Below are 18,976 nucleotides of genomic sequence, written 5' to 3' on the forward strand. Positions count from 1 at the left end.
GCTCATTGAGGCGATTTACTAAAGTGGCTAACGCTAGCGACTTTTCGCAAGAAATCACATCCGCAGGGACATTGCCAATTCACTAACAGGCGCAGGTGGTAATTTGCTAGTGAAATCGACTGTCGCTAGCTTCCTTCGCAGTCTGTCGACAGGCGACTTTTCGCTCGGGCGAATAGCCGTTGCTCCGCAAATTCTCTACAGTGAGGATTTTACTAAACGTTACCTCTTTTGCCAGAGTTGACTTTGCCACCTCAGACAAGGCGAACTGCTAAAATTAAGATAGATGTTCCTCAATCTTATGTCAGTTACATCATATGCTGCCTGCCGAAAATGCATTAAAGTTAAAAAAAACGTTGGCGACTTTTACTTTTTTTAAGAGGGATTGCCTGCGAAAGTTCTAACTTTTTTGGGTTAACATTTTTCCCCAGACATTTGAGGGCCATGGAACATTCATTTTACAGTGGGTTCATGTGTAGGACATTATAGGATCTCTTTTGTCTTTATTAAGGTTCCTTGCACATTTGTAATAAAATATGGCCACTTCAAGCATTGAAGGTTTTTCATTAGTTATTGTACTCTGATGGGCTTGTTTGATCCTCCACCCCTCACCTTCTAGCTTCAAACCTGTCACATACTTCAATAATCAAACAAGAACTGACTGCAAATGCCCTCCTTATGCCAATTGGTTGGATCCTAAAGACCAAGAGTTGCAAGCTGTTTGTTGCCGATTTACCTGGGTCTCCACATGATATGATTTATTAACCTTTCAAGAAGGCCCTGGAAGAGTTTTGGAGAATGTAGTGGAATTTAGTGGAAAGTTGGAGAGTGTGGATATCAGCATAAGGCAGCAATATCCCTTTTCTTGTTTAACTGAGGTATAGAAAGATAATTCATCTGGGAGTACTGAAATAAAGACAGACTTGCTATTGCTGAATGTGGATGGGTTTTAGAAAATACATGAAAATTGTACATTTGGTACAACACTGTCTCCATGAGTATTACTGTTGGGTTTTTGTGCAGTTATCAAGTCAACAAGGTAAAATGTAAGATTTAGTTGCTTCATTGTATTTCTGTTTTGTTTCTTACAGGTAACAAAACCTTACCAAACAATGTCAAACCCCCTTAGTAAACTTTCTGTGCTAAACAGCAGTCATACTCATTTCATCCTAGCTGATAATGGGACATTAGGGAAGTATGGAGCAGAAGTGAAATTACGGCGCCAGCTAGAGAAGCACATTTCTCTCCAGAAAATCAATACACGTAAGTAGGCACCATGTCTTTGCAGATGGTTTCAATTGTATCTCTTTTTCTATTGAAGGAAAGCTGCAATTTAGTCATTTATTTCATATATACACAAATAGATATTCATCACATTGTTGTATACAACTAAAATTGGTCTAGGTGCCTGTAGCTTTTTAATTACAAAGATGTGCAACATTATTCTAAGATCAAATGTAATATTTTACTTTATATTTGCTAATAACTTGACCAAAGGAAAAAAGATGCTGGATCAGCAGAGGCTGGGTCAAGTTGAATGATATCTTATAGTTTATACTGTGCAAGAGAGAACCTGGAATTTGTGACCCATGGGGTTCCCTTTGTCATCCTATGCCTGAGAATACTGGAGAGGCAGGGACAGCAAGGGGACGCTCAGATGTCACCACTTCACCGGATGCACCACCTAGTATAAAATAGAAACAATGTCATGGGATTATTTTTCTGGGCTTGGGGAGATTCAGTTTTTGAGAAGAAGAATGATGTATTTGATAGGTATAAACTTCATATTATTAATGCTTTATTTCATGTACTGGCAAAAAAGATGTTATCACTTTGATTTTTTTTGTATTCTGTACAACACATATTCTATTATTTACAGAACTTGTATATGAGGTGCCAGTATGACTGCACAAATTTGCTGTCTTTGTGCCATAGGTCTAGGCCAAGGTGTACCTGTGGTTGCTCTCATTGTGGAAGGAGGTCCTAATGTCATCACAATAGTACTGGAATGTTTACGGGAAGAACCTCCTGTCCCTGTGGTGATTTGTGATGGTAGTGGCCGAGCCTCGGATATAATGTCTTTTGCACATAAGTATTCTGAGGAAGGAGGGTAAGATTTGATTTTATCTACTCATTTTTGCTATAAAAATAATATGGCACATTTATCAAAAGTCGAATGTTGAATTGATGTGAGTTTTTTTAAACTTCTTTAAATTCAAATATACTAGAAATTCGATTGGGGGGTGATTTGATAAAAAAATTAAATATCTAAAACTCACACAAATTTTACCGACTCGAAAACTCGAATTGAATTCTAATTCGACTAAACTTGATTCGATTTTTTTCTTTGAAAAAAAAAAAACCCCATGAATGTCAGGAAGGCTACTAACATGTCCAAATTGGTCCCTGGACTTCTCCCATTGACATACATGAACTCTGCAGGTTTTAGGTGGTGAATAGTCGAATTTGAGTTCTTAAAGGGTCAGAGTATTAATTAAAACTCAAATCGAGATTGGATAATTCACAATTTGAATTTGAGAGTTTTGACCATAATAAATTATGTAAGTGCGTGTATGCAGAAAGAGCAACACTCAAAAGACGTATCTGATGTTAACTTTATTAAATAAATGTAACTGATATTTCAGTTCTATGCCACCCTGGTAATAGACCAAATCCAATTATTCAAACTTGTGTAGCATATATATATATATATATATATATATATATATATATATATATATATATATATATATATATATATATATATATATATATATATATATATATATATATATATATATATATATATATATATGACCTGAAATTCTCCATCTAATTATATTTTTCTCAGGAGTTGGCTAGTTGCAGTTAATATTCTAGTAATGGTTACCAATTTTAAATAAATTCTTGATTTAACTGCTGCTCAGCATTAAATAAACACTGTGTAATATTTGATTTACTTCTTTATACACTGTATTCTGATGTGACTCCAATTCTCTTCCCTCTGGTGATTATTTTTTAGAATAATTACTGAATCTCTCCGTGACCAGCTTCTCGTTACCATTCAGAAAACCTTTAACTACAGTCGCAACCAGGCTCACCAACTGTTAGTGGTTCTGATGGAGTGCATGAAGAAGAAGGAACTGGTGAGATTGCTTAGTCATTATAAACACATTCAATAGTCCTGAATTTATTATAAGACAAAGTAATTCAATGGGAATTCCATTCGCAGTGCCCTTTAAATATTAAGGAGACAAGTAGCAAATATAAAAACTCTTTTTAATTAGGGTTTTTTAAAACATAATTCAATATTCTTAAAGCACCAAATATGTTGCTATTAAAACAATGTCAGAAACAATACAACATAAATACATCTTATATAAAATGCTATTAAGAGAAAAAAAGAGAATTAAATTCTATTGGTTTATGTTATTATCATTTGCCGATTGATGTAGTTTATAACAAGACCACTCTGAATAGGTACAGATATGGGATCTGTTATCAGAAAGCTCCAAATTACAAAAGGCCATTTCCCATAGACTCCATATTAATCAAATAATTAGACTTTTTAAAAATTATTTCCTTTTTCTTTGTAATAATAATAAAACGGTACAGTACCTTGTATGTGACTTCAACTAAGATATAATTAATCCTTATGGAGGGCAAAACCACTCTATTGAGTTTAATTAATGTTTGAGTAATTTGTGTAACAGATTTAAGGTATGGAGATCCAATTACCAAATTACGGAAAGATCTCTAATCTGAAAAACCCCAGGTCCTGAGCATTCTGGATAGCAGGTCTTATACCTGTATTATAAAAAATTTTTGGTAATGGGAGTTTTTTTTGTTACCCCAAACAAAGAATTGCCCTGAAGTGAATCTTTTTAGATTTTGACTCGTCTCGGTGCTTCAGCGTTCATAAGTCATCCCTTACATTAAGGGGCAGATTTATCAAAATGTGAGATTAAAGCCCAAAACAAGAAACTCGCCCACTTTTATTCATTCCTATGAGTTTGAACTATAGAAACCATAATAATCAATGTGTGAAAGTTCACCATTTGATAAATATGATTCTAAAAATCTCGTAGAGATGAATAGAAAGGGGTTGAGTTTTATTCTTGGTGAGCTTTAATCTCACATTTTGATAAATCCTCCCCTAACTGTTGCGAGTGCTGTGCTAAACCAAACTGTTGCAGTTGGACTATAGTAGGCCACTGCCGAAACTGATTTTTGAACAACATGCAGACAGTGTATGTCAGCTGGTTCTGTTACAGCCAAATAACCCAGGAGTCACATTTAGCTACAATAATCATAGTAATAATAAACTACTGTGCAGCTTACAATGTTACTGTGATTTACACCTTCATTGCAGTGGATTTGGATTTAATGGAAGATGGAAAGACTGATGTACCAACATGCCATCTATGTCTACAAATAGTATCACGTTTAAGGATGCAAACATTTAAATTGTCCATCCTTTTGGCTGATTATTATTTTACATTATTTTATCCTGTTGCCCAGAATAGCATGTTTCTGTTGTACTATGTATTTTTTTTAATAAAAATGTTTTCTCCCATTATGACTCTTCACATGAATTTCATCTCAGTTCCATAAGTTCATCCTAAGCATAACACCCTGTCACTGCAAGATGATATGACTATACTGTGATCTGTGCCTTTAAATTGGACCTATAGCTATTGAAATGCAACAATGCAATCTTATTGCCATCTGCTGGATTGAATTTATTGGGAATGCCCCCAGTGTGTAGTGATGAAACTCCAATTTTAAGTATACAATAGGATGCCATCAATATGATAATGAGCATTGAATGGTATGGAGAAAAGAATTGTGTATGTGTTTTTGTCAAATCTATGTACGTACACATACGTTAGTTTTGTTTATTTATACAACACAATTGGTAGTTCTGTAAATTACAGTAAATCACTTTACTTCTTATACAATTATATATTCAGATTTGAGATTCAGCTGACCTACAGGAGCCCATACAATTCCATCAGATATAGATAGACAATTCTTGATTTAACTACTGCTCATTATTAATTGATGGAGTTTCAGACACTTTGTAACATTGGATTAATTTATCCAAGTAAACAATCTGGCAACCACATTTTTAATTTTAAATATTTACTTCTTTATATGCTGAACTGATGTGATTCCAATGCACACACTATTCAGCCTATTGTTTTGTTGTTAAGCAGGACTAAATAGCTCAGATATGACCTAAGCACTGGACTTATAAATTAGAATATATATTCCACATCATATGTGGAATTTAATTGTATATTTTATAAATATGAATATATTATATACTTTTCGATTTGGTTAAGTAACTGATACCTGATTCTATGACATTAAAAACTGCATGATTTTATACTGTGGCATTGCTTCTGCTTGGGTTTTCTTAGGTAAAATGTACCCAGATTATATTATACTATCAAAAACTTGCCATGAAAGTAAGATCTATTATCCATGAACTGAAGGATTGAAAATAAAATTGATTTCCTAATAAAGAACATTTATGGTGTCTGCAATAAGTCATCGGTCATTGCTTTGTCCTTCATGTGTGCCATCCTCCATATACTGCCTTTCCTACCAGATCTATAATCATACAGTTGTATAGCAACTTATACAAGGATGCGTCTGAATTGAACTGAATTGTAAAGCAAGGGAAACACCTATCAGTGTCAAGTTAATATCCCTGGACAACTGATATTAAACTGATATTAATTATACCCAAAAATGAATTAAACAATGTATGTTTATCCTTGCCTAGAAGTTTATTAACTGTATTGTTTTGTAATTCAAATAACGATAATGTATCCAGTTTATCCAGGCTTCATTTAAAGAAAGTATTTGGGTGAGTTTACCATGTGTAGGGATTAGCCCAGCAACGGGATAACAGTGACTCCCTGGATGAGTACACCGATTAAATCAGGCACAGTAGAACAATGGGTTTGAGTGAAACACACATGTGGATTTTTATTTAAACAGTCCTGTTTACACCATTAAGAGCTGGACAAAATGAAAAGGGTTAAAAATAAAACAAAACAGCAAAATAAACCCTTGCCAGCTTGGCAGCTAACTATACATTCAGGCTTCCCTGACTATTAGACCAGAAACAACCTTGCGTTGCTCTGGTCTCTACGTTAGCAACAGCAGTCTTTACCACACACAAGAGAAAGGTTTGTATTTCACCCAAAACCCCAAAAGTTTGCTTACCAAAAAAAATAAGTCTTTCACAGAACTCCCCAGCCTGATATCTCACGTCAGAACTGGTTCCAGGGTGGAACCAAACCCTAAGCAGGCTGTGAATTCTTACAGCAACCTGGATCAGCAGATTCGATTCTGCTGAGCTTGTTAACTGGTCTGTGAGCTGACTGCATTACCAGAAACTGAGAGCAAACTGCTCAAACCTGGGACAGACATACACACCATCCTGCACAACTCCACAAACTGTTACTGACCTGCTGTCACACATGTCACAGCAATAATGACTGCTCTTATGAATAAACACAGAGTGCAGATAAATAAAGTTCTCCAGTTCAAATAACCAAATCAGAGATGCTTTACTGGACAAATTAAATACAGGTTTTCCATTTAATATTCAATAAACCATATTAAGGAGATGATGTTATTACAATGCTTTTACCAAATGGAGACCATATTGATCAATAATATTGACCAATACATATAGCAAATGTAGGCAGTTTAGTGCAGTTTGATTTATAGATATCAGTAAAACTGGCTTGATGAGATCAGTTGGGAAAACAAGTTTAGAGACCCCCAAAGTGATTGATAGGAAGCATAGATATTGTACAGAACCTCTAGACATCACGGGCAGTTGTATAATGGCTTTAGATCATTCAGTACTATATTTCTTTGCATTCATGCAAATGTATGTACATTTATCCATCGAGTTCACAGCAAATTGATCCTGACATTTTTCATGGGGTCATTATGCAAGGCAGTTACTGTACATAAGTACTGATAATAAAGGAATAATATGCAATATATTACACTCAAATGAGCATAACACTGCAGAAACATAGAATGACTGATTCTATTAACACCTGGGGGTTGATTCTTTAAGGGACGAATATCGAGGGTTAATTAACCCTTGATATTCGACTAGGAATTGAAATCCTTCGACTTCGAATATCGAAGTCGAAGGATTTAGCGCAAATAGTGCGATCGTACGATCAAAGGAATATTCCTTCGATCGAACGATTAAATCCTTCGAATCGAACGATTCGAAGGATTTTAATACAACGATCGAAGGAATATTCATTTGATCAAAAAAAGTTAGGCAAGCCTATGGGGACCTTCCCCATAGGCTAACATTGACTTTGGTAGCTTTTAGCTGCCGAAGTAGGGGGTCGAAGTTTTTTTTATAGAGACAGTACTTCGACTATGGAATGGTTGAATAGTCGAACGATTTTTAGTTCGAATCATTCGATTCGAAGTCGAAGGTCGAAGTAGCCCATTCGATGGTCGAAGTAGCCCAAAAAATACTTTGAAATTCGAAGTTTTTTTACTTCGAATCCTTCACTCGAATTTAGTGAATCGGCCCCCTGAAGTCAGAGAATCACATGGAAATGGAGCATATATATATATATATATATATATATATATATATATTTATATATATATATATATATATATATATATATATATATATAAAGCAAAAAACCGGCACTCACGAAATGGAGGTCAAGCGTGCCTGGGTGCAGTCCAAGGTCGGTAACATCAATTAGAAGTGGTAGAGATCGCACTCACAGGACTTAATATAGAAAAAGAAAATTTATTGTGGACAAGTGCTAGTAGCACTTGTCCACGATAAATTTTCTTTTTCTATATTAAGTCCTGTGAGTGCGATCTCTACCACTTCTAATATATATATATATATATATATATATATATATATATATATATATATATATATATATATATATATATATAACAAGGGAAAGTTGTGCTCACCACTATTTTTTAAAATCATTAGGCGGGGGTGCAATGAGGCTGTGACCACAAAATACATATAGTCAAATACAAGAGTCCTCTGCACTCAACCCATTATCAATATATTTAAGACAGCGACATTTTGTGCATACTGCTACTGAAAAATGCCTTACCCTTTAAACAAAACAGGGATTGTTTGTCCATATATTGCAATATATTTAAGCTGGCCAACTACGTCAAAGTCATCCCATATCTGGCCAGTCCTACGCTTAATTTTCATCTGATTCATTAAGAATTCAATTGCTTAATTATACATTATACAAAGGGACTAAGTTTTACCTGCAACTTAGTTGGCCAGCTTAAATATATTGCAATATATATATATATATATATCTATATATATATATATATATATATATATATATATATATATATATATATATATATATATATATATATATATATATATATATATATGTGTGTGTGTTAAAATGAAACACTTATTTTATGTGCTCATGTCCCATGTGGCCCCCCTTCAAGTCACTGACTAAAGCTGCAAAAAAAAGTAGTATTTCACAAAAAGGCAACTCTGGTAACTTTACCACCAGGGGCGTAACTACGGGGGAGCAGGGGGTGCAAATGGGCCAGGGCCCGCTATCCCGCAGGGCCCCCCCTGAAGATTGTGCGCGCTGCAGCCGGCTGGAGTCGGCTGCAGCGGCAGAGAAAAATTGTGCCGACGAGGGTGGGGGCGGGCCCGTCTGCACGGCCCGCACCAGGGCCCGCTCCCACCAAGTTACGTTACTGTTTACCACCGTTGCCTTTTTGTGGAATACAAGGCTTCATTGGGTGGAAGCAGTTGTGATTGGACTAAGAATACTGAATCCTCAAATGATGTTTTATGAGAAAGTAATGTTCTGGCTATTAAAGAGATAGTTCACCTTAACATTAACTTTAAGAGGCACGTTTACTTAGGGTTGAATATCGAGGGTTATTTAACCCTCGATATTCGACCGTCGAAGTTAAATCGAAGTTAAATCCTTTGACTTCGAATATCGAAGTCAAAGGATTTAGCACTATTCGTTCGATCGAACGATCGAAGGAATAATCGTTCGATCGAACGATTAAATCCTTCGAATCGAACAATTAAATCCTTCGAATCGAACTATTAAATCCTTCGAATTGAACGATTAAATCCTTCGAATCGAACGATTCGAAGGATTTTAATCCATCGATCGAACGATTTTCCTTTGATCAGAAATTGGCTAGAAAGCCTATGGGGATGAATCGAATCGAATAGTCGAACGATTTTAGTTCGAATCATTTGATTCGAAGTCGAAGTCATAGTCAAAGAAGCCAATTCGATGGTTGAAGTAGCCAAAAAAATTATTCGAAAATCGAAGTATTTTTTATTCTATTCCTTCACTCGAGCTAAGTAAATGTGCCCCTAAGTATGTTGTAGATTAGCTATTTATAAGCAACTTTTCAATTGCCTTCTTCTTCAGAATCTTTCCACCTTTCAAATGGGGGTCACTGACCCCATCTTAAACAGATGCTCTTTAAGGCTACTTATTTGGACCCTAAATAGTGTGTCATATGGTAAAACATGACATCATCACAAAATGAAAAGAACGCAGAGGAAACAGAAAGTAGTAAATGCAGAATGTGATTAAATTCCTGTGGATGGATCTTTTAGGTCCCACTGTTGTCTCTCTAGAAGGGTTCAATCATGCCGCTGTGATTTTTCTGTGAATTCAAATTGTCGTACTATGGGGCCTATGTATGATTGCTCAAGCCTTTTGGCTGCTTTTAGGTGCTGATGTTTTTTATTCGTTACAAAAGCCTGTTCATGGAAAATAATGAAAATGACCAAGGTTTTTCGGCCCAAAACCCAAACTTGAGCAATCATAAAAAGCCCCCTAAATAACTCCAGTATATAGATTGCATCATTCCCAGCAAAATTATTTGTTTCCCTTTAATCATCCAGTCATAACCTTTATGTGGAGTAATTTGGATGATCATACTTCAAAAAAATTTGACACCAAAAATTAATCTTTTTTTTTACAGTATTGTAAAACACTGTCTTTGCATGCTATTTATAATTTTGCCTGATGCTTTTACATTACCTCTCTGATCCCCATGTCCCTCTATGAGGGGGCTGCCATATTTGTGCAGCAGGAGTCCGTTAGCATTAGAAACTGTAACTGATAGGCGATGAAAAACAGTCTGGTTTAGGAACTTCAAGTAGCAATTACTTAAAATAGCAGACCTGTCAGCAAAAAAAAACCATGACCTATAGGTAACTTTTAATGTACATTGACATTTTAAAAAGTATTTTTTTTAGTGTCAGTATCACTTTAGGGGGCAGATTTATTAAGGTTCGAGTGAATTTTCAAAGTTAACAAAGTTCGAATTTCAAAGTAATTTTTTGAATACTTCAACCATCGAATAGGATAATACGACTTTGAATTTACTTTGACTTCGATTCGAAGTAAAAATCGTTTGAAAATTCGACCATTCGATAATCAAAGTACTGTCTCTTTAAAAAAACTTTGACTTCAATACTTCGCCAAATTAAAACTGCCGAAGTGCTATGTTAGCCTATGGGGACCTTCTACAACCATTTTGTAAGTCTTTGTACATCGAAGGAAAATCCTTCGATCGTACGCTAAAATCGTTCGAATCGTTACATTTGAAGGATTTAATTGTTCTATTGAACGATTTTCCTTTGATCGGTCGAACGCTAAATTCAGTGAAAATTCCTTCAACTTCGCTATTTGAAGTCGAAGGATTTCAATTCGAGGGTCGAATTTCAAAGTTTTTTTAACTTCGAAATTCAACCCTTATAAATCTGCCCCTAGGCCTACTAGAAAATCATGTAAACGTGAAATAAACTCAATAGGCTGGTTTTACCTCCAATAAGCATTAATTATATCTTCGTTTGGATTGAGTACAAGGTACTGTTTTATTATTACAGAGAATGGATCCCATACCTCTAAATATGCTTCATATAGTTAGTAAGGCTAAATAACAAGAATGACAACAAAAATAATTAAGGTAGTATGCATAGCTCTATCTTAGTAGTAAATCTGGCCATACATTATAAGATCCACATGTTCGATGAGGCTGGTTAAGTGTGGACCTTTTACCGACATGCCCATCTTTAAGTGGCCCTCAGGACAACTATTTGATCATAATTGCTGCTATGCCAGCCATCAGATTGAGGACCACATTAGTGCTCAGTTGGGGGTCTTAGATCCGACAATAAAATCAAACCTGGTCAATCAACACCAGATATCAATTGAGCAGGCCCATCAGAAGGTCCCTGCAAAGTTGGTCTGCAGGAGCCAAATTGGCATCTTAAATTGCTACTTATAAGCTCTATCGGTATTTCTGCCACTATACTCCATTTTATTAGCCCCTGTAGATTGATTATAAACATTGAAATAGTTACTTGCAATTTTCTGTAACTTAACGCTAGTGATGAGCGAATTAATTTGCCAGCCATGGATTCGCCGAGAATTTCCGAATTTCATCATGTGTGATTTTTTCCACGAAAATTTGCAGCAAAAAACACCCATACGAAAACGCCCATTGACTTTAATGCATTTGGAGAAAAAGTCACCATTAGAAAAAAAAGCCCATTGACTTTAATGTATTTGGAGAAAAAAGTCACCATAAGAAAAATATAGCCATTGTCTTTAATGCATTGGCAGAAAAAAAGTCGCCATAAGAAAAAACACCCATTGGCTTTAATGCATTAGGAAGAAAAAATCACCATAAGAAGAAACGAAAAGGGACAGATTGCTCATCACTACTTAACACCAATTTTCATAGATATTACCACCCACAATAGATTTCTTCCTTGAGGCTCTTTGTAATAAGTTCAAATAATTGGTGAAAAATTTCCTTATAACTTAAAAGTTACAGTATAACACAACTCAGAAAATCATAGTCACTTTTTTCCGTTCAATTTGTGGTTTAACATTTACTTGAGTGCCCTCAGCATGTAACAAGATTACAAATGTACCATTTAACTCCAATACAGATCACTGTGTTTCGTATGGGATCAGAGGGTCAGCAGGATATTGAAATGGCCATTCTAACAGCTCTCCTAAAAGGTAGGCAATGTTGGCTTTAACCATACATTATAAATATTAGTCACCATGGTAACCTTAGGCAGCAATAATCAAGGTTTAAAATAAAATATATATAATTTTACCTCAGTGAGAAAATAACATAACCGTTTCATTTTCCACTAAGTAGACCGTAAGGTGCAAGGGAATTACTAATTATTTAACAGCTGTATTAATTAATGGTAGTTCCCTTTTATTACCTTTTCACGCAATCCTTATAGACCTGAACAGAACAGTACCCTGTCTTGTCCTTTACACGTGATTCCTGTCATGTCTGGTCAGTTCCAGGTGTACCTTAAGGGCAGAGACACACGTGAAGATTCGGGTAGACTAGTTGCCCGGTGACAAATCGCCTCTTCTTCGGGCGACTAATCTCCCGAACTGCCTTCCCGCCAGCTAGAATTTAAATCATTGGCGGGATGGCACTCGGAGCACTTCATTTTCCGAAGTTGCCCGAAGTTTCCTCGTGAGGCAACTTCGGGCGACTTAGGAAAACGAAGCGCTCCGAGTGCCATCCCGCCAGCGATTTACACTCTAGCTGGCAGGAAGGCAGTTCAGGGAGATTAGTCACCTGAAGAAGAGGCGATTTGTTGCCGTGTGACTAAATCTCCCCGAAGCTCCACGTGTGTCTCTGCCCTAATAGTGACAAGCAATACTCCATTTATTTATCTATAAATGATAATAAGCAGAAAGTAACTTCTAAGTTAAGTGTGCATTCACTACTGACCAATAAAGGGAAAAGCACAGAAAAATATACTGGTTTACCGCCCTTAGTTTGATAATACAGATTGTGAGCTATATACTTAAATCAGTATTCTCAAACTATGTACCACTTTCACAAACAGGAAGTTTTTTTTAATTAATGTTGTTATTAGTTTATAGATAATATCATAAGGTTAAATTATCTGTTTAATTTAAGGAACAAATGCATCTGCTCCAGACCAGTTAAGCTTGGCATTGGCCTGGAATCGTGTTGACATTGCTCGGAGTCAGATTTTCGTGTTTGGACATCACTGGCCAGTAAGTTATGATAAAACAATCACCAAGTCCAGACTGATGACTAATAACACTGACAAACAAATTTCAAATTTTTCCACAAATCTCTAAAAATTTGTGGTTTTCTCTAAAAATGTGAGATTTCTTAAGTGTAAAAACCTTGAAAACTACTAATACAAAACTTTGCCATGTAAAAGTTGACAAATGACAATATATCCTATATAAGTCAATGGGAGCTGCCCTGATCTTTTTGGACTTTTCTAAATCAATTCTGACTTTTAGAGGTCTTCGTATTTTTTTTTTTCCTAGGAATTGTCCGAAAAACTCCCATTTTTCGAGGTATTTGATTTTTTAATGCACAGTTCAGCATAATTTTCGGTTTGTATTTATTTTTATTTGTAATACATCTCACTCGTAGTTTGAAGCTCCCCATAGACGATTCTTCTTGTTGAACGACCGATTTTAGGGAAGTCCGACCAATCCTTTGAAATTTTCGTGCGGTTAGTGGGATTCGAACGATCGTACATTTTACGATTTTTCGGCCGACATCTGTCAGGAAATTGATCAGCCAGGTCAAAAAATCTTTGTCGGTCCCAGTGCAATCTATCTATGTTTGCAGGGCCAAGCAGGCAGCTCCCCTTTGTTTTCCTGGCAAATTGGTCTTTTTAGTTGATGGTCAATTTGTACGATCGTACGATCGTTCCGTGAAAATCGTGGTCTCACGATGAGGATCGTATCTTTAAAAACATCTATGGCCAGCTTTAGAGTTTACTAAAAGAACCAAAATGAGACTTTTGATCTAGACCTCATTTATGATGGCAGGTGCAAAGCTCGTGTATGGGCACAAAATGAGTGCTTATTGATGCTAGGGCAATGCACCCCTTCAGCCTGCTCGGAAGAAGTATGTGCAAGTGCAAGCATTGATGTAAGGCAGGGGTGTCCAAATTTTTTGCAATGAGGGCCAGATTTGGTGAGGTGAAAATGTGTGGGGGACGACCATTCAGCCTGACATTCTTTGAACCATTAACATCATTTAACTCATTTAAAAAGGAATCGCCTAGCCGTAGCAGTAACATTTGGGCACATTAGTGAAATGATCTGCCACTTGGTCTGTACTGCTGCCTGTGTGCTGAAGGTGTTAGTAATAGACACGTACTGGAACATAGTGACGTGCCGCTCTCGCATACTTCTTTAGTTTACTGTAATGGCACTTCAGTATGTCTATTGACACCTTCAGCCCTAAAGAAGTATGTGAAGCAGAGCCTTACTATGTGCCAATACTTATCTATTGCTAACACCTTCAGCACACAGGCAGCAGTATAGACTTAGTGGCAGATCATTTCACTAATGTGCCCAAATATTACGCCTAGGCATTTCCTGATTGCACTGTGCTGGCTGGCTGCATTATTATAATTTCATGATGGAGGCTGAGGGCCGGTGTAAATTTGAAGACGGGCCGCATTTGGCCCCCGGGCCCCACTTTGGACATGCCTGATGTAAGGGATCCCTGGAATTACAGTAAGCATGGAGCTGCCAGTAATTCCTGGGTGTGCAAGGACTATATCATGGTTTGCATCCAGAATCTGAACTTTGCAAAATACACTGTGTTTGAAAATGAGACTTTCTGATTAGAAAACAATTTGCACTATTATTTTGGGTATATACAGTGACCTAACTACAGGGGATAGAAGACATGTGAGTGTACCAGAGCACAGGGATCCATGTTACTATATATACAGGAATAATGAATGTCTCTGCAATGGGAGCCGTTTATTTGGATGCTCCACCAAAGTCAATAGTAAATATCCACTGTCATGCTGATTTTCAAAACAAAGGCTGCGTCCCAGTGAACATACACTGTGGTAGATGAGATAGAGTGTTTGCAATACTTTTGACTGTTATGTTTGGAAACGATCATGATCTGGTATTTTGTTTTGTGATAACAGCCCTTAGGAAGCCTTACAGCAGCTGATGGGACAACCAAGGATAAAGAGAAGAAATCACCTGCTGCCCAACCTAAAGCAGCACGAGGAAAGGGCAAAGGTAAAAGGAAAGGCAAGGGCAAAGAAGAGCCAGAGGAAGAAACGGATCCAAGGAAGATCGAACTACTTAATTGGGTATATCATTAACTGAAATGATACTGCATTATGTACTGCAGTAAATGTTGATTCACAATATCCCTCTGTTGTTTAAAGGGAAATTATACCTTCAGAATGAATGCTTAACCAGCAGATACTTTACAGTATATCATAAGTGGCCTATTAAAGAATTTTACCAAACTGGCCAGTATACATTAGAAAATATAGCCTTTTCATCATCATTTTTTATTTATATAGCCATGTTTTATCTTAAGACAGCATTTTGTGATGGTCTGTGTGCTTTCTCAGAGATCACAGGAAGCAGTGTGGGATTAAAAGACAGAACTCTGTTCATTCATTGACTGATGTATTATAACATGTATTTGCCCTTGGTCTGTGTTCGAGCACAGTGAATTGTATGGTCCCAGGGTGCAGTTTTAAGTACTTAATGAAAGTTTTCTATTTTGGATTATGCAATAGCACATACTGCTAGAAAAGTTTATTTGTATGAACATGATTTATTTAGATAAAGTAATGTTTTGCATATGGCCCATTTTATGTAATATTGGTATAGGACCTCTTATTCAGAATGCTCAAGACCTAGCGGTTTCCAGATGAGGGTTTTTTTCCATAATTTGGGTCTCCATATTTTGGCTATTAAAATATAATATAACGCATCAATTTAATTCAATAAAATTGTTTTGCCCAAATAAGGATTAATTATATCTTAGTTGGGATCATGTACAAGGTACTGTTTTATTTTTTTTAATTATTTGATGAATTATTTGATTTTTTGAGTCTATGAGAGATGGATTCCTGTAATTCAAAGCTTTCTAGATAACAGGTTTCCTGATAACGGATAGTGAAGTCCGCCTGCACTCCCTGGCCCTCCTCAGATGCTTTAGCTAGATGCACAGTCCTTTTAGTTCAAGTATCCAAACAAAGTACTGCCACTCAATGGCGTTTGCAAAGGGGCCAGCCCCCGAAACGTTGTGAATTTTGTTTGACACTAAACACATAGGGGACATTCCTTTTTGCAAACGCTATTAAGCGCCAGTACTTCGTTTGGATACTTCCTGATAACGGATCCCATAGCCATATATTTTATGAAGACCTGCAATGTTCAGGGGTATAGTTCCCCTTTAACTACAGTTTGTTTCCCAAGATCAATTTATAGCCAGTGGTCCATTCTGTCCAGTTAATGCAAAACAAATAGTATTAAGAACAGATTTTATATAATTCCATAAAGCTAACATTAATGTATGCATTTTTCAAGGTCAGTTCCTTAGAACAAGCCATGATGGATGCCCTAGTCCTTGATAGGGTCGATTTTGTTAAGCTTTTGATTGAAAATGGAGTCAACATGCAGCATTTTCTAACTATCCCTCGCCTAGAAGAACTTTACAACACAGTGAGTATGAACATTCTTTTTTTCTGACAAGCTTTTTTGAACGCCAATTGCCTTCCAAACAAAAAAGAACATTGAAATACTATATATTTTTATCCTGTATTTGTAAAATGAAAGAGAAACGGTCACAAAACTTCCCATTGTTAATCCCCTATGGGTACAGGGAAAAACGAGTCTCATCAATTTCATGGTAAATCAGTTTTAATCTACAGAATAATTCAAGTTATTTTATATGCGGTTATATTAAATCTTGGTTTAATATGCCCCTTGGGTGTTTAGGAGCAAAATATAACCTACAGTCTAATGACTAGTTCATAAGAACAAATTTATTGCCAGTGCACAAAGCTTGCAAAGTTGCATAATGGAAATATATACGGCCAAATGTTAGCAGGATCTTTTATGCTAACCTCTGTTTTTTTATCTGTTGCAGAGGTTGGGGCCCCCAAATACTCTGCATTGTCTTGTCAGAGATGTTAAAAAGGTACGTTTTACACACGGAAAGAAATTACACTAAACGGCTCATTTTAACACTGGGACTGCAAAATATTTTATTTCACCATGAACTGGAGTGTTAGCAGAAAGATTTTATTTATTCTAGTGAAAAAACATATTCAGCATTCTATTAATTTTATATTTTGTTGATCTATCTTCTATCTATCTGCCATCTTTAATCTATATATCTATTGCTATTTATCTATCATCTATTTATCTATTGTTCTAAATATCTATCTCAGTTAAGTCTGCACTGAGGTTAATATTTAAATCATTGTATATCTTAATATCTACATAATATTCACTGCATTAATCCTTGTCTGTTTCTCTCATTTCATCGTAACATCTCCTCCTTGCTTTTCCATTGTTCATCTGTTCTTCGTTCTCATTCAGCGAATGACTAGAGGTGAATGTTTAGTTTTTAAATTGATTTTATCTAGTATATACATGTATATATATATATATATATATATATATATATATATATATATATATATATATATATATATATATATATATGTATATTATAATGCATGGTTAGAGTAATATTTATCATGTGAGTTATGTGCACACTAACAAACAAATTAAAACACAAAAAGCAGATACTTTAATGCAACCAAGTAATAAGATGTCAAGTGGAGCCTTCGAAAGATAATTTTTAGAATGTATCTTTAACACGTTTTTAATGCAAATCCTTTCTAAAGTGTTTCAAAATGGTTTCAATAAGGTTTCAATAATGAGAACTGTATTCTGCATTATGAGATTCCTGTGTTTTCACTAGGGTAATCTTCCACCTGATTATCATGTCAGCTTGATTGATATTGGTCTTGTGCTTGAATACCTCATGGGTGGAGCTTACCGCTGTCACTATACAAGAAAAACCTTCCGAACGCTTTACAATAACTTATTTGGACCAAAGAGAGTAAGTACTACATACATTTTTTGTGTTTCAGTCTGATTTTTCCTCAAGGGCAACTAAATTGGATTTTGAATTGAGAAGTATTACCTTGATTATTTATAGTGAAATAATTCCCTTAAGTTCTAATAAGTTCTAAGATATTTGTTTCATTGTCTGTAAAAGCTATAAGATTCCATATACTTGGCTTCTGAATATAGGCTACAAGCACTAAAATACTACAGTATGGGGCAAATTCACTAAAGTCGAAGTGGGCTTTTCTAGCAAAAGATTTGCCAAAATGACAATTCGCAGTTTACTAAAAGGCATATTCGCTAACGAAAGAGCTTCGATCCCTTTCACCGGGTGAATTTTCACTCAGACAAATGATTGTTCCTCCACAGATTTATCAAAGTGAGAATTTTCCAATACGTTACCATTTTCACCAGAGTCTGTTTCACCAGGTTATACCTGGCAAATTGATAAGATTAAGCTACATTCTCAACAATATTATGTCAGAGACATCCTGTATTCCAAAAAGTCATAAAAAAGGCAAAACACTGTTTTTTCATATTTTAATATGGGATTATGTTTAAAAGTTGTAACTTGATTTTTTTTTTTTTTTAACCATTTGAAGCTCATGACACATTTGTTTTAGGGTGGGCTCGTGTCTAGGACAATAAATTATCTCTTTTGTCTTACTTTTGCTTCCTTGGACATTTTTAATAGTTAATGTCCACTTCCAGCAATTTCACCAACATCACTTATAAAGATATATATATATATATATATATATATATATATATATATATATATATATATATATATATATATATATATATATATATATATATGACCTGTATGTACCGGCCATATTTAAATTGACGTAAGTATGTTAACAAAGTAATGCTAGCGAAAATGCACTTAGAAATGTCCGTGCTGACAAATTTTCGCTGTTGAAATCTCACCAGTGTTCATCTGCCAAGACGAAACTTGC

General features: G+C 35.6%; 1 protein-coding gene across 6 annotated transcripts in view; it reads left to right on the forward strand.

The window, feature by feature from the left end:
* LOC108710294 (transient receptor potential cation channel subfamily M member 1-like) overlaps positions 1-18,976 on the forward strand; it is an 80,528-nt gene that overhangs the window by 37,242 nt on the left and 24,310 nt on the right. For 5 of the 6 annotated variants that reach the window (XM_041586741.1, XM_041586737.1, XM_041586736.1 and 2 more), the window contains exons 6-14: positions 1,089-1,260; positions 1,933-2,107; positions 3,020-3,143; positions 12,023-12,095; positions 13,030-13,130; positions 15,053-15,223; positions 16,461-16,595; positions 17,023-17,073; positions 17,866-18,006. In XM_041586741.1, the coding sequence (XP_041442675.1) occupies positions 1,089-1,260; positions 1,933-2,107; positions 3,020-3,143; positions 12,023-12,095; positions 13,030-13,130; positions 15,053-15,223; positions 16,461-16,595; positions 17,023-17,073; positions 17,866-18,006 (1,143 nt within the window). Of the gene's footprint in view, positions 1-1,088; positions 1,261-1,932; positions 2,112-3,019; positions 3,144-12,022; positions 12,096-13,029; positions 13,131-15,052; positions 15,224-16,460; positions 16,596-17,022; positions 17,074-17,865; positions 18,007-18,976 lie in introns of those variants that run through there. The other variant, XM_018252999.2, reaches the window with a different exon arrangement.

Source organism: Xenopus laevis, chromosome 3L (assembly GCF_017654675.1).
Source record: "Xenopus laevis strain J_2021 chromosome 3L, Xenopus_laevis_v10.1, whole genome shotgun sequence".
Classification (NCBI taxonomy): domain Eukaryota; kingdom Metazoa; phylum Chordata; class Amphibia; order Anura; family Pipidae; genus Xenopus; species Xenopus laevis.